We start from the raw sequence: 16,380 nt of genomic DNA, 5'->3' as shown, positions 1-16,380 counted from the left end.
AGAGGTTTTGAAAGAGACGGAGATGGAAAAACACTCCTGGAAATTGAATATTCAGACAACAAAAGGATCTGTCACCCAAGCCTCAAAAGTTTTCCTGACCATGGGATTCGTAATTAGCACCTGGTCTCAGTTCCATCTGTTCTCTCCTGCTTTGTACCCTCCTTTCTGTACTTTTTTTTTTTCCTTCTGGGGCTTCTTGTAGCCACTCCAGATCTTGCTCGAATGAAATAGAAAAAGGAACAAAAGGAATCCAGCTTGCAGAGAAGCCTAAAGGCTCACGGGTCTGATGTAGCGTCAACTCGGAGGCAGACTGGAAGGAAGGTTTCACCTTTTAACCAAGCTTTTAAGCATCGGTGAGGACACGGAGAGCTACCTGAGATGAGGTGCTGAGAATGACGTGAAGAAAGCTGCTTCCGATGGCATGTCAGCTGACAGTTATGCTTTGAGACTGAAAGAGTAGGAATCGAAAGATTCCTCCTTTACTTGTTTTTGTTCCTCAGAGAACTCTCAGCTTTTGATCTTGAATGGATGGAGGCGAGCCGTAACTCAGCATCAAAACCACGAGTTACATTACCTCTTCCTCGACCGATGCCCATGTTACAAAGGCCCCAGGCCACATGTACAATTTCGCATCTATCAGAAAAGCACAGAGTTACAAGAAAGTTCACCTTTTTCCTTTTATTTTTGGTCTTTTGGACAGCTTTTGCAACTCATTACCTGCTTGCATGTATCTGTATTGGTTCATTCCTCTTGTATGAACAATGAAAAGCGCAATCTGTCCTGGAAACTAGCTACAGAAGGAGCATGATCCCCTCCCTCTTTCTTGAGTTATTGCTGGCATGGGAAGTGCTGATATGAACTTGCAGTAGCAATTACTAGTTCCAGCATCTTGTTGGTGGCAAGGACGAGACAGTTGGAAGCAACGCTACTGTGTGAAGAGCAGAGTCATTTGGCGAAGGAAAGAATTTTGGGTCCACAGCATGTCCTGCTGTCCGATTACCATTAGATCAGAACAGACGCTTCTCCAGATGCTTAGTCCCGGAATGAACTGTACGATTTGTGCTGCGACTGAAACAGCAGTCATGTCACTCAACAGCTCCCCCCCTCATGATTGCAAGGAGAACTAACTGATTCCCATGGCGGTCTCTCTCGATCCGAGAAGATGGATGCATCGTGCCAGATGAAGCTTTGCCACAACACAGTCAGAGGTGAGTAATCCTTTTGCTTGCGCTCTTTGTGGTGATCAAGTTGAGCTGAGTTCCTATGGACCTCCCGAGGAATGAACGGCAGTAACCCGGTGGTCAAACTCCCTAAGATGCATGGTGTGCCCTTTGGGCAACCTTCGGTCTGCGCTGCTGGGACTGCGAGGAATGCATCAGAAAGAGAAATGACAAGCACAATCTTACAACAAGTCCACGTACGGAAACTGCTGATTTTTCAGACAACACAACAAGTCCCATAATCTTTGCATCACAGCTTGGAACACCAGAGGAGAAAAGAAACCATGAATTTAGATGGTCATGCATCCATAAAATTGGAAACGAGTTCAAGTAGATGAGTCACTGCAGGTTTTAACAACACTTATGAATGCTTCTTCACATTGCAAGTTTGGTGAGAAGGCATTTAGATGTTGTTCCAATTGGAAGATACTTGTGTAGGGAGATCAGAAGTAGCCTTTGAAGCATAGATTCACTAGAAAAGATAACCAAAGCAATTGCATAAGTCAGATTGATGCCACTCCCAGCTACCTAACTAAAGATGCAGGACAGATATGATTATCCACTTGACCTACATGCTACATCTTATATCAATTGCAGAATTCCCAACACCTAGAAACCCACAGGAAGAACCCTATATTAACCTTGTCAGAAATCATCATTGACTCCAAGTGCTAAAGAGATTTTTTTTGAAGGAAAATAGATTGTGAGAAAAGCAGCCATCCTTGTCATAAAAATAACCAAGATTCTTGTCTTTTTCTTTTTCTAAAAAAGTGTCTGACTACTTAACTTTGATTCTGATTAAAGAAAGCTAAGGAATAAACAGTTTCCTGGAGAGAAACAAGTAATGAACAATTGCAATAGCTTTAACAATGAAGATTTATTGCGAGTACCAAAAAAAAAGCTGTATTTAAATGTCTTCAAACCACCCCATTTTAGTTCATGCAATCCTTACATGTAATAAAGAGCAAGATATATTTTCCTAGTTAGCTGATCATAATCAAAGTGAGCCACTTATCTCAGAGTGTGACCCCGAACCAAAGTAAAGCCTAGAATCATTAGTGCTTAAAAGCAAAAGCAAAGAGGTTGGGTGATGCTTGCTTTTTCCCTTGCCCCCATTTGCAAGTGCTTGCAAGTAAGGTAGGTCACTGCAACAATAATCTTCCTCTTTTCCCCCTTCTTCTGCAGATATTCCTTTTACAATCATGTCGTTGCCTGCTGCACATGTTGAGTATCAAACTTGCGACTGGTATCTCTAACTAGTATATGTTATTACTGTTGTTGTTCGACTGGGAAGAATTTTCTTTTGTTGTTGATATTGCTGTTGCCGCTGCAATTAATGCTGCTGTTACTGCATATGCAAGCTGTTCTTTCTATCGTGAAAGTCATTATGTTTTGGAATCCCAGTGACAGATGCAATAATATTATGGAGGATCAGTGGATCAGTCGAGTGTTGAATTTTAGTGCCTTGGACGTAAAAAATCTGTATTCGACACCTATCAGGATATGCATTTCCGTCATCTTTTCTTTTCATATGTGTGTTTGTCTGATCGGATTATGACAGAACTGCAAGAAGAGACTTGGTTTTCCGATAACTTGAGTGATTGATGTGTAATATTCCGGAGATAGTAGGAGAGGAAAGGAATCTACCTGGCTGCAGACACATTCCTTTCCATAGACCCACAAGTTTCTCTCTCTCACGCACTCTCTCATTCTATTATGTGTATATGTCTCCGTGCACTTCATTGTTCCTGATAGCTCATTATGCATCCAATCATGGCAGCTTGGACCCTCTCCCCACCCCACCCCCCTTCCTCTCCAACAGCAACCTAAGTAAGTAGCTGTTTGTAACTTGACGCTGGTTTGTCTTTGAGCAAGAATGACTATCCGGTGTGAAGTGGAGGGGATGCTCCAAAAATCTGCCTTCTGTCACAGAGCACGCAAGCTTTGTCATTTGTGCAGATCCAGGCGCATGCCGTGGACTAGCTATCTGAGAGTTGAAGGGTTTATGAGGAACTACCCCACAGATCTGTGAGGCTCTTGCCACACCCGTGAATGTGCTCGCACCCCTTCCTTCCAGGGAGCATTTCTTGGAGCAGCGACTTGATTCCTTCAGAAGCAGATATGTACGTATTAATTAACGCATGTCACCCCAACTTGACATTAGAAAGAGCAGATCACAATCTATGTATAGTTGGAATCATCCCTCCTCTTCCATTAATGGCGTCCCATAAATGAATCAGACATTGGGTACCTGTACTCTCTTCTTGCACCAACTATTCGGCCTACATGTATCGGACTCTGTCTGTGATTTAATTGCAGCAATGATTATTGCTTACCTCAACGCTCAGCTCTCTCCTCAACCCTCCTCCGGCTACTATTCTACTTCAATTCCCTCGCTATTCATATCCGCTGCCAACGCACACCTTGAACCTTGTGTGTCGGTCTGAAATGTCACCCTGGAACTATGCCTTCTTCTCCAGACCCTACAGCACAATACACCAAAACTACTGTTGGCATTTATCTAGCTTTATCATCTGGTGCAGTGGACACTTTGGTGCATCAGGTTTCCATTTGGCCGCTCCTGGACCCGGTTACTGTCAGGAAACAACCAGTACTACTGGGTTCAACTAGCTCAGTAACTGTGGACATGGATATCACAGAGAGAGAGAGAGAGAGAGAGAGAGAGAGAGAGAGAGTCTTCAAAGCTCAATGTATGCTAGCTGTAAGAGGACCAGACTTCTGGATATTAGTAGACCATGTCCATAAGCTGCAACTCTAGCCGTGAGATCTGGTCGGCTAGCTTTTCCTTCTGTACTTCACATACATATTCTCTATCTTCAGAGGAACGAATAATTCACTAGCATATATAGTACGTTGATCTGTGTGACATTGTCTTCGTTGTGCACCTAAAAAGTTCCATGTGGGATCAAAGACAAGGCAAGTTTTCTCCTTTCTCATCCAGGATTAATCAACACAAATGTTCATTCACTATCTAGAAGAGCGTTTTCTTGTCTGTTCATGATATATGTATGTACGTGTACACCTATAACGAAGTCAGAGTTGGCTGAACCTATTCATAGCGTCACTGTTGACTATTACCATCACAACACGCTGTGCTGCCATGTCTACAGTGAACTGGATTCAGGCCGGTGGATGACATCTCTCCTCCATAGTAACCAGATTGTGTTAGTGTTCTATCATCATCATTCGTCTTCGGCACCTCGAGTTCTGGAATCATTAGTATTTAAGGCTCCTCTCTCTCTCTCTCTCTCTCTCTCTCTCTTATCACCCATCTAAACGTGAGCCACAACAGAAGCCATTGTAGCCCTTGTCCATTATTGTCTTTTCTTGGAATTTCGATTCACGTTGTGCAGCTTTTCAGAAACAAAATCGTGTTCATGCGTTTTAGATATTGTATTAGTTCTGCCTATCAAAAAGTTGCCTCACCCATGCACGCCTTCGTCTGGCATCCAGCAAAGATTTCGACGCAAGGATTGGGAAAAGGTTGCGATCGATGTACGACGACTCATATTCGAACAACAGTAAGATAGATAGGTCTGCTTGGTCAAATACCGATGGATTTTGCTTCGAGTTAAGGACAACATAGGTGATCACATGCATGGCTCGTAGTACAGAACTTACGTTGCTTTCAGGAGACTAACCTAATTCCTATCAGCCATTCGCAATCTTCTCACGAGCTAATTGACGATGGAACACAGAAGACGCTTTCTCATTGAGACTTGCATAGGAAATAGGTTTCGGGTCTCCATCATGACCTTCGCCATCAGAGGGGAACTCAAATGAGGAAATGAAAGGTAAACCCCATGCCTCCAAGAGCAAACGAGACCCAGTCACCGGTCATCCTTAGCAGTTTGAATTCCCATCCCTTGTAGATCCAATCTATGAAATTGGAATCTAATAATAGGAGACTGGATGCATGCAAAACAATTGATAGACAAGAAATAATTAGACCCAATCTAAGAAAATGGAATCCTTTAATAGGAAGGATATTGTCATAGTACGTAGCTCGTATCAACATCTGTCGACTGCTAGTAGATACCAAACCGCATTTCAGATATGAGATTGTAAGCTTGCTAAATAATTGGATCGCACCAAATAATTATCCGAAGAAAAGCTTCGGTTCAATAACCAGCATACATCAATGAATCTCCATTGACACTATGAATTTAATGAAACATGCATGAATCTGGTGTACTCAATCCTGGCTTTGTTTGATAGGATATCGGATACAAATCGATTGACGACTTGAGCTCGTGTTTGATCCGAGCTTGTGCTTTTAGAAACTCTATAATCTTATCAAGTTCAAGCAAAACACAGTCGATCTCATATTCATTTGGGTGACCTCAAATCAACGCAGTAGTTGCCATCATTGGATGATTCGTAATGCAACGTGGCTGACACAAAGATCGAACAGGAAGGTGCTTTACCGATGCTGAGCCGGACAAGTAGAAACATCGCAACCCTTTGTTAAAACGAGAACATGTGTACATGCAAGATTGAAAAGAACATGGCGTAAGTTAAGTTACCAATATACAAGAATATGAGATTGGTTTAGGTAGGATGATGTTTCTCAAGTGTGTGCGAGTCTTCCATGCTAAGTCACAAACAATCGGTGCTATGCTAAGCCGATCGGTGTCGTCGTGGTCTAGACCAAGTGCGGAAGGTGCGACGTAAACCTGCTGCATGGAAGCGATACGAACAACGAGGGGGGGAAAGCGGTAGGAGTGCGTGTGGGGATGCATAGTATTTTATGGAGCGCACCGAGATCAAAGCGAGGTTGGCTTCGGGATGAGGGGTGGATTGGTAGGCTGGTACAGAGCCGAGCCGACCGTGTGGCTCGATCGCCGACGCAAATGCCCGTGTGGAAGCAAGCAAACACACGGGGGAACTCCTTCCGACTCCCACTTAAATTAACACCGGCAACGCCCAGAAGAGGAAAGCAAGTTGTAGACAGCATCCAACCCAAGCCACAGATTGGGCTCCCAATCTCGTCGACAATTGTTATCTTTCTTTCTTCCTGTTGATGGTGTGGTATGTATGGCATGTTTGTATGTGGTATTATTATTGTTAGTATTATATTATTTAGTCCATACATGTATACTTGTTGCAAGTCCCCTATATTTTCTAGCACGACTCTCTTCGATCCATCTTTTTCCCTTCTTTTGCTTTTTCTTTCTCTTCTAACTTTCCCCTCCTCCATGTTGTAGTCAGTCAGGCATTTCTTCTCCCTGTCTCTCTCTAGATCTCTCTCTCTCTGTCTCTCTCTAATGAATTATTTAGTCTTCTCTGTAGTCCTGAACGTTTATTTATTCTGGTTACTGAAGCGTCTCTCTTTCTCTCTGCCCCTTCTCTCTATAACAGGCAACCCTTACAGATATCCATCGGGCTGCTCTCTTTCCGTCCATCTCCTGTCATGGCAGATCCCTACACTAATTTCTCCAGAGGATTCTACAACCACTACTCTTTCACCTCCACCCCACCTCCGCCACCAGTTGCCACTCAGTCCTACAGCTTCATCACGCACAGCTACACCAGCTCCTTCCTCCCAAGGCATCCTCCTTCCCCTCCTCTTAGGGAGGCGCTCCCTCTCCTCAGCCTCAGCCCCACAAGGCACCGAGAGGAGGAGGAGGAGGAGGAGGAGGAAGAGGAGGAGGACACCTCGTGCAGTGCCTCCGCCGAAGGGGCCAAGAACAAAGCCGCACGTATCGAGGATGAAGCCGACGATGAAGTCGATGCGGTGACTGTGGCCCTCCACATAGGCCTCCCGAGCCCCGGTGCAGTTGATCTGATATCAAGACTCCCCTCAACCTCGGAAGATCATAGTGCGGAGAAGGAAACCGAAGGTGGTGACGACGTGGTTCCTATAGGCTACCCTTCCAATCCCATAGGAAGGCTCAACAAAGGCCAGTACTGGATTCCTACTCCTTCTCAAATCCTTATTGGACCTACCCAGTTCTCTTGCCCTGTCTGCTACAAGACTTTTAATCGATACAACAACATGCAGGTATCCGTTTCTTCCTCTATTTCTTGCACTTGTTTCGATTTGCTTCTCATGTCAGGTCTTTATGATGAGATCTATGTTCCACAAGGGTTCTTTTCTGCATCCTAAAGGTTTGTGGGAGCTATGTAGCACTTGGCTCCATATTTTACTGCAGGTCGCCGAGACGGACGCCGATTTTTACCCCTCCTTTTATGTGATTTAACTTGACATAGGCTACGCTCCTCATACTTCTTTTTCTTTTTCCTTTTGGAGCTGTTGATGTGTGAAGCACTGGTAGTTGTGAATTCTCTCTCTCTCTCTCTCTCTCTCTCTCTCTCTCTCTCTCTTTCTCTCTCTCTCTCAAAAAAAAAATATGACTGAAAGGTTTTCAGTTCTCAGGATGGCTCATATAGTTCAAGGCTAGTCATGATCTTCAGCTCTCGGTCCACTGACTCAGGAATTGGAGTTCATATAAAGCCATAGAAATGAGCTGCTTTTCCTAAAACAGTACTGAGAGGCGATCTGCTACTCTCTCTCTCTCTCTCTCTCTCTCTCTCTCTCTCTGGGGGGGTTTTCATGCAGTAAATCTTTCTGAAATTTTTTGCGAGCCCTTCTGAAGTTTTGTTTCTGACAAACCAACCGGCAAGGTTTCAGATTCAGCCGCAGATGAAAAAGAGCGACGCAATCTTATATCAGTATAAATCTTGTGCAGACCGCTGATGTCCGGAAGAATAATTCTTCCTTGATATATTAAGGGCTGTTTCTCATCCGTCAGACATGTGTACTTCACATGATATAGCTTCATTGACTGCTAGCTAGAAACCCTTTTTCTCTCCTTCCTTTAAGGTCTTCAAATTCTTGTGCAATTAGTTCTTGCTATGCTAGCTAGATATAATACCCGAACCAGTAATTCAAATACAAAAGAGAATCAATGGCAACTGAAATAAGTGCACCGGTTTTTCCTATCCTTGTTTTCTTTTGGAGGAGAACATTACGTGACATACCTTTCTCAAAAGATCTTGATGATCTCTAATGGTTTTGATATCATGACTTCAGTGTGTCTTCCGTTGTGTTGTACGATAGATGCATATGTGGGGGCATGGATCACAGTATAGGAAGGGGCCAGAGTCTCTCAGAGGCATCCAACCGACGGCAATGCTAAGGCTACCCTGCTATTGCTGTGCTCCCGGCTGCAGGAACAACATAGACCATCCAAGATCAAAGCCACTGAAGGACTTCAGGACCCTCCAAACTCACTATAAAAGGAAGCATGGAATCAAGCCCTTCATGTGCCGCAAGTGCGGTAAGGCCTTTGCGGTGAAGGGAGATTGGAGAACCCACGAGAAGAACTGTGGCAAACTGTGGTACTGCATCTGCGGCTCCGACTTCAAGCACAAGAGATCGCTGAAGGATCACATCAAAGCCTTTGGGCGTGGGCACGCTGCGTATGGCATCAACTGCTTGGAGGAGGAAGATGATCCATCATCAGAGATCGAACAAGACTGCCATCAACCACACGAGCAAAGGTGATATGGCCAGACCTTTAGCTGATCCCCCCGGCCTTCACTATCCGGTTCATAATGTTTCTTCTTTCTATCTCTTGGTTATGGTTATGTCCGTGCCATGCCAAGTTAGAAGCTCCATGTGGGCTAAGGTCCTGTAAAGGAGCATCTCCTTTGTAATGAAGTGATCAAGTCATAGGTTGCTATGTTCTGAGGCACCGATGAGCTGCCTCTTTGTGTTCCTTGTTCTGGGAAACATGTTTCTCCATCCGTGTTGCTTTATTATATCTTCTCCTGATTCAGTTTACTGTCTTTTCCTGGTTCTCCTCTTACCCCAAAGCTAACTGCTTACAGAGAAGAAAGCAATGTGTTCATGTCCGGAAGCTGTGTGTTCCTCTCATTCATAGTATATTCTACTTATTTGTCCCTAGAATCATCTTTGTAATAACTGCTATATTATTGGTTCTCTTCTCCTTTGGGTTCTAGGGAAAGAGAGCAACAAAGTCGCAGCACAACGGTAGTAAATGCCGTTTACTTACTGCTAATGCAATTAATATGTGAATGTCACTTCTTCCTTCTTCAATGAATCACTTACAATTACACACGAGAGACATACCATATATATATATATATATATATATATATATATATATATATATATATATATATATATATATATATATATCATGAGGATGAGGATGCTTGTTGTTTTATTAGATCCTCATGCCATGTCAATATTCGAGATAATGAGTGTCCGGGAAATCCTTTTTTCTACTCTTCTTATAGAGTTATTATTCTGATCTACTGTACCAAAGAGGGAGGAGACCAGACCTTACTAACACTCCTTTCAACTCCCAGGCTTCAAGTTCATGTACTAGTAATTAAAACTAACTATTTTCCCTGGATTTCTCTTCCACAAAAGAAGGCTGTCTTCCTTCCTGTCGTTGCGTTGCATATGCGCCGCCTGTAAAGGCAAAGAGACCAGATAATTCCAAATGTAAGCGTCTCAAACGGGAGATTCTTCACCTGTCTTTCGAAGGGTTGCATGAATCTATCACACCACCGCCCAACTTGTTCTTCGTCATGTTGTATGGTCCGCTATGCCTTCCAAAGCATACGAGTGCCCGTCAGATAGACATTCAAAACCCTGTAAGCAAATCATGCTCTCCTGCTCCTCTACATGCATCTATGAGAATGATTGTCATCATCCTCGAGAGAGAACGATACAGCTACATATCGTATGCCACAAGCGGTAAAACGGGAGAACGGGTTATTCTTGCTGCGAATTTATGATGAGCAGAGGGAGAGGGAGAGAAGGAGAGCAGTCAACAGCAGGCGTGCCGAAGGGTCACATCAGACCACAATCAGTCCATCATCAGTATGTCTGCGTGTACTGTAGTAGACGGAAGAGGGAGAGTGATCAGGTTGTGTCTGGGAGTAGCCCCTCCCCAACGTGAGAGAGGCTCCACACTTCCCTGACCTTCCCCAAACTTGATCCTTACGCCTTGCCCAGTTGTCCTTTTCAATGCTCTGTCACATATTCTCTATTCTCTGCACTTTGTTTGTCTTCCATCGAGAGAGTCCGAGCATGACACACATCCAGGCTTGTTGGCTGATGGAGCTCCGTAGGTATTCCAACCCCAATCCGAAATTAATTCCGGATCTGCATCCTCGTTCTACATCCAATGACCTTATCGAATCATGTACGGTTCTAGATCCATTACCCGATCCAAAAGCTTATCATGTATCTTTGTTTACGTTCATCTGATCAATCTATCTGCATGAATATATGCATTTGGCCTTTGATATTATGTATCACATGTACACCAACTCATGACATTGGATTCTTCACATCTCAAATACCAATCTCGATGTCCTCTGCTTTGGCTTCATGTCTTAGGTGAAAGCTAAGACGAAATATATGACATGTCACGATCCAAATTACTGAACTTGACTATTACAAACTAATCGATCATAACACTACTCATTCATGTACCAGTAGAAGTTTGGCCACTATCGTCTGACCTTTCTCGGCACGCCATTTATTAGACCTGGGAGCTATGGTTACAAATGGCAGCAACTCACTAGACGTTTCCAACCTCACCTTTCTTCCATCTCATAACTCCATTTATGTCACTTGCACAAATTCTTCAGAGTAGGATTGCTACTCGTGGACGTCCACTTGAAACGAGTGCCCTATTTGCATCTAATCGATTAACTTGATGTAAAAGGGGTAGGTAGGTAGCCTTTCCAATGAGAAAGCTCAGACATGCACTCAAGAGGGGGCATTTCTTATCAACTTATTTGTTCTCGAAGAACATGACTCAAGTCCAACAATGAGAGGTCAGGCTGCTGCGAACAGTTGACAAGATGGATTGGGACATGGAGAGTTGGCCGCCACACGAGTCATGAGAATTTATGGACTTGCCCTGACTAGTAGTTGTGACGTTAAGATCCCAAGAGCTAGCCTTCCTTTGCGTACCTAATTCTCCTCTGCAAATCCTCCTTGTCATGTTCATACGTAGTTCATGACAGCGCAAGCCTACCGCTGTTCTTCACCTTGCAAGGGAAAAGGAGACACTGGACCCCGTCAGCGAGAATATATTTATTGCTTTCGCTGTTCACTTTCCAACGGGAGAGACAGCGTTGTCCCCCTCGAGCGGAGTTACGAGGGTGGCGAGGGACGTGGGCGAGGCATGCTGTCGATTTCCTCGGACCAACAACTCGCTGATTAAACTAGGTTGTCTTCCGTAGATGGTCGATTGCTGCAACTTACAAGTCTCTCATCGTTCCACTTAGTAATAGTAGTCAAACTAGGAGCCTTGTTCAGGACGAGACGAGGGAATACATGCATGCATGTTTGTATTTTTCTTGTACCTACAGAAAAGTAGCTCATGCAACATGAGAGCTGCGACTTAGATTGGGCATTACTTACATAGACGCCCCCGACGTTACCTAAAGCCAAAAAGAGGTAGAAAAGGAAATGGCAAGCAGAGAAATCCGCTTTATGAGTGCATCGTTACACTATCTCCTGTTCCAACCGATCATTCTCCACTGTCGATTGCGAGCTTCGCCGGCTGGCTTGTGCAGAATCTGTAAGGTGTATGCAACCGAGCCTCTCCTCGTCGGATAAAAGGCGGTGCCTCGAGAAGAAGAGAGATCAAAGAGAGAGCACCTGACGAGCGACGAAGGATGATGGCTCAAAGATGACAAAAAGAGCATTTCCGCCATGCTTTCTTTCTGGAGAAAAAGACAACAAGGTTTCCCAGCCACAGTGTCGTGGAGCATCAAGGAAAGCATGATGCTGTAGACACAGCTCCAAACACTGTCAAGATTTACCTCATGGGTCTTACTTGCAGAGATAAAATGAACATGATACGAAGGAGGAAGAGACCCAAACTTTTCCCCCTTCTTTTCTGGGAGAAAGATGTGATGATCCACAAAAGCAAATCCACTATGTTACATGAACACTGCTGTCGACTTGCTAAAAGTGAAGATTTGTAACACAGCTTTAAGATCCCAGAGAGGTAGGACCAGTTGTTACCATTGCTGCATGCACAACCCTCAGCTACTAGTTATAAGTCCACACATTGTACTCTATAGTGTTTACATGGATGAACCAATCATTCCAAAAGCTCCTTCCACTAAGTATGAGATGCACCATCACTTTTTCCTTTCCTTTTCCATCTCTCTCAATATCCATTGTTCCTTTTTGCTTTCTTCTTTTCTTTTTCTTTTTGATAAAATTCACTGACCCTTCTAGCCTAAAGTTGACCCAATGCATCTGTCTCTTGATTATTCTTGCCTTCTTTTGCCTCATTTGGTTCTTTCATTTTGTTCATCTTTTTCTTCGAGGTATTTTCATTTTACAGATACAAGTGTGGGCCAGGCCCCACCAACATGGTCCTACAATCTCCAAGTGCAGAGAGAGAGAGAGAACTGGATCACTGCTCCAACAGTACCACCCACCTGATGACTGATTGGTTTTTTGTGGCACCGGAACAGAACTATTCTCCTGGCAAGATGACCACGACTTCAATCGATCGATCCATCGCAGTCGTCTGATTCCACGTGTTCTCTAACTGTGTGGTCACGATTATGTCGGACGGACGACATTACAGATCCGACGGTCGAGATCGTTGTATCGTCAAATCAAACCAAGTCAACGAACAACCGTAGAACCAAGTTAGACCGGGTGAGAATCTGTGTCTCTGCTCGAACACTTCTTGGTGTAGGTAAATCTTACGTTGGATTCAAAGAGGTAGAAGGGATGTTATGAAGAGTAGATCTGCGGCCACAAAGACAATGAGATGGTGGCGTCCGTACTCTGTCAGACTTTATAGACTACTGCCTAGTTCGAAGGAATTATTTTTGCTGCCCCTTCATTCATCCATGGCCGAGCGCGTCATGAGAGGATCAAGAAAGGCCTTCGACAAAATATAGCTTTCGGGAAAACAAAAGTTTATGAGAGAGTAAAAATATATCCGAAAGATTACAGCATCGCGTCGAGTCCAGAAGTGGGAGATCTTTGAACGCACCACCTGCAAGATCAATCAAAACAGAGGAAAGCCCTTCTTTTCTTGGCCATGTTAGCAGGAGGGTGTTCTTTCACTTTCTCGGGGCCATGACGCATTCGAGCTTGGTGTAAATGCGAGGAAAGATCTCCCCTTCCCAATAAAGCAGACAAGATCTAGTGCTCTTCCCTTTATTTAATAAGAGACTTTTGCTTTCTTCTCCGCTTTCAGTGATAGCACCTTTGTCCTACTTCCATAAGGATATATAGTTCCTCCATAAAAGGTAGAGTTGCATGATACGTTATAGAGAAGCTCTCGTCGTCCATTGGATGCCCGGAGCTATAGGTAGCTCCTAATGCTTCACTGGACTTCTAAGAATCCAATCAAACGACATATGCTCTTCTTTTCCTGGGAGTAGAATGGAGAGAACTAGACCACTTTCCGGTTGATATAACCTCACATTTAAGAGCACACAATCTGACGATGTGTTGTACTTCAAATTTGCACTAAATGTCATCGAATTAGTTTGGGAAGGAGAAGATGAGTCTAGACTCTTAGAAGATTTTCGACAACCTGAAGCCGTGAGTAATTTAAGAACATACAATTTATGGATGATCCAACTTCACATTCAAGAACATACAAGCAGAAGAGTAAGTTAATGCAAAACAAGGTTGGGCCATTGCATAGATGTCCAAACTAATCCATTATCCTCATGCAAATGCCTCTTCTTGTCAACTGGTACTTAACTTACATGATGCTGTTCCTGTAGCAGAAGAATCCAGATCAAGGACTGGAGCTAACTTTCTGCAAAAGAAACAGGCCTTAATTCAGAGGGTGATCCCGAAACTTACAGAAGCAACGCAGAATCGTGAGACGGTCTCGTTCTTTCGTAGTTATACTTTAAGATTTCTCAGTCCTTTCAGTGTCTCCTACCTATGTTCAGCAAGGAACTTTCTGATTCAAGACGACACAAACTAAGACTCCTCAGTGTACTCTGCAGAACTCTTGCCTCAGTGGAAACAAGTGTAAAATGCGCTGTGTAATTAAACTATATAAGGGGAAAAGAGAGTGGCAGTCATTTGGGGTAACTCCGTAGGTAATGGACGAAAGATTTGGATGTGGAGACACTACGAATACGTAATCCATGCAAATGAACTGCGTTGCGATGCGTGCATTACGTGTCTTTTAACATTCACTGCCAGAATTAGATCACCACCGCTGGATCTGGATCAAGCAATATCTGAATTTTAAGTGGATTGAAAATGTGAAATATACAAAATAATTATCGACAGCAACGTAATTTCACACCAATATATGATAATGAAATAAAAATTTCTTAAAATGATTTGATTTCGTCTGTGGACATTCATGGGCTGTCCACCGGTTGGGCCGCGCCACGAGATCACCGTCGTTCGTTGCATCCCAGACATGTCGACCGTTCGATGCAGCGTTCCGACAATTCAAACCGACCACGTCTGCAGGCCATCCACTCTCATTCCTCGTCCTAATTACATTGCTGCCATTTCCGTGGACGAAGGGAACGCCAGAGACTGCTTCGCGCCGGCTCCTCGTGCTCGGTGGGTGACGCGAGGGCGGGCCGCACCATACCCTAAGAACCAACCGATCAAAATAGGGGCTAATTAATTCTCCTAATTTCTCTCTCGCCTCCCCACCATTTCACTCTTCGGTCTTCATCTCGTCTTCATTCTCATCCTCTCTCTCTCTCGCTGTCAACGATGTCTAAGAGGTATCCCTGCCTATTGTCCCTTCTTGTAACGTTTTCTTCGGTCGATCGCCATCGTTGCTGCTCTTCTTTCTTGCGAATTTTGATATGCTTGGCTTTGTTTTAGTGGGATTCTTGTGTATCTACGTGTGTCATCTGCTGCCTGATGTTTTCTGGTTCGTATGAACATAATTTTGTGTTTTCTGATATCGTCGATGGAATCTGATCCCTTGGTGGTCCCGTCAGAACTCAGCGTTTGCATTTATGTTCATGTGTCCGCGGGTTCTTGTTCATATTATTGCCAAAATCCATCCTTGCCAGTTTGCTTTTTCGCGAAATTAATCAAATTTGATTTCTTCCGTCATGAAAGAAGGAAGATGCTGTTGAGGGATATGGCTTGCATATTGTTGTCGTAGTAGTAGAAGATTGAAGCACAAGATTGTAAGATTTCAAGGTAGAACCATCCACCACTTTCTTCATGAAAGAAGGAAGACGCTGTTGAGGGATATGGCTTGCATATTGTTTCCGTAGTAGTAGAAGATTGAACCACAAGATTGTAAGATTTCAAGGCAGAACCATCCACTACTTTAACTGCAAGGAGGAGTGGGGTAGAGTGGGGCAACAAAAACTTGCAGGAAATCTAATTTGATGGTTTAATGTCTTGACAAGATACTAGAGGAGCTTCTAGGTTTTCTCGATGTCTAACCTTGATTGCCTTACCAAGATCCATCACCATATAAGTTAGACCTTTTCCTGTTAATGCCTTTCGTCCACGTATGAGCTAGCTAAAAAGCCACCGTTATCCTTTCCAGCAGTGGAAGCAGAATCAATGTCATACTTACATTGCCACAACTTATAATGGTTGCTAACAACCTTAAAGTAGAGAACATAGGCTTGGAACTTGCCAGGGACATTTTTAGTTCATATTATAGAATGTTTGCTTGACGAATTGATAACTTCCTACGGATAGAAAGATAAAGGCTAGTATACATCTATTTAATTGGAATATTATTGAATTCCTGAGGCTATGATAGGCATAAAATCAACAACCTTTATTCTAAATGGACATGGTGGCAGCATTCTGATGAAAAGATCTGATGCTGCTTCTCGAGATCTTTTGTGCTTGTAATATGTTGATTCTATGCAAGTGTTTAGCATTTGGATCCAAGCATTCACATGCTGTTAAGTGAGATGCTCCATATTTACAAACTGGTGATTGTTGGAGACTAATTTGAGGAAGAATTTGTGTGTATGTGCATCCTCCCCTAGCTGAAGGCTTTTTTTTGGGCCAGAACCCCTAGCTGAAGTTTGATTTAGATAGTTTTGTTATATTGCCATGTTTGCGTTCCTAGCCAGGTTTAGTATTTAATGTCGCTTGAAGCAAAGTGTCTTAATAGTGCTTTATTGGCTTCATTCTTAT

At 43.6% G+C, this 16,380-nt stretch overlaps 2 protein-coding genes across 5 annotated transcripts in view; both read left to right on the top strand.

Moving 5' to 3' along the window:
• The first annotated feature begins 6,143 nt into the window (after window positions 1-6,143).
• LOC135616516 (zinc finger protein WIP2-like) lies at window positions 6,144-9,030 on the top strand. Its single transcript, XM_065115794.1, has 3 exons — window positions 6,144-6,272; window positions 6,603-7,245; window positions 8,305-9,030. Exons 1-3 carry the CDS (start codon window positions 6,265-6,267, stop codon window positions 8,749-8,751), a joined length of 1,098 nt encoding a protein of 365 aa, XP_064971866.1. The 5' UTR covers window positions 6,144-6,264; the 3' UTR covers window positions 8,752-9,030.
• A 5,725-nt stretch (window positions 9,031-14,755) lies between these two features.
• LOC135616498 (E3 ubiquitin-protein ligase makorin-like) overlaps window positions 14,756-16,380 on the top strand; it is an 8,268-nt gene continuing 6,643 nt past the window's right edge. For 2 of the 4 annotated variants that reach the window (XM_065115753.1, XM_065115745.1), the window contains exon 1: window positions 14,756-14,984. In XM_065115753.1, the coding sequence (XP_064971825.1) occupies window positions 14,974-14,984 (11 nt within the window). In that variant the 5' untranslated portion in view covers window positions 14,756-14,973. The remainder of the gene's footprint in view (window positions 14,985-16,380) is intronic. The other 2 variants (XM_065115761.1, XM_065115770.1) reach the window with 1 other exon arrangement.

The sequence above is a fragment of the Musa acuminata genome, chromosome BXJ1-3 (genome assembly GCF_036884655.1).
Source record: "Musa acuminata AAA Group cultivar baxijiao chromosome BXJ1-3, Cavendish_Baxijiao_AAA, whole genome shotgun sequence".
NCBI classification, from domain to species: domain Eukaryota; kingdom Viridiplantae; phylum Streptophyta; class Magnoliopsida; order Zingiberales; family Musaceae; genus Musa; species Musa acuminata.
Note: the sequence above shows the minus strand (reverse complement) of the source record. Positions and strands in the feature narration are given on the sequence as shown.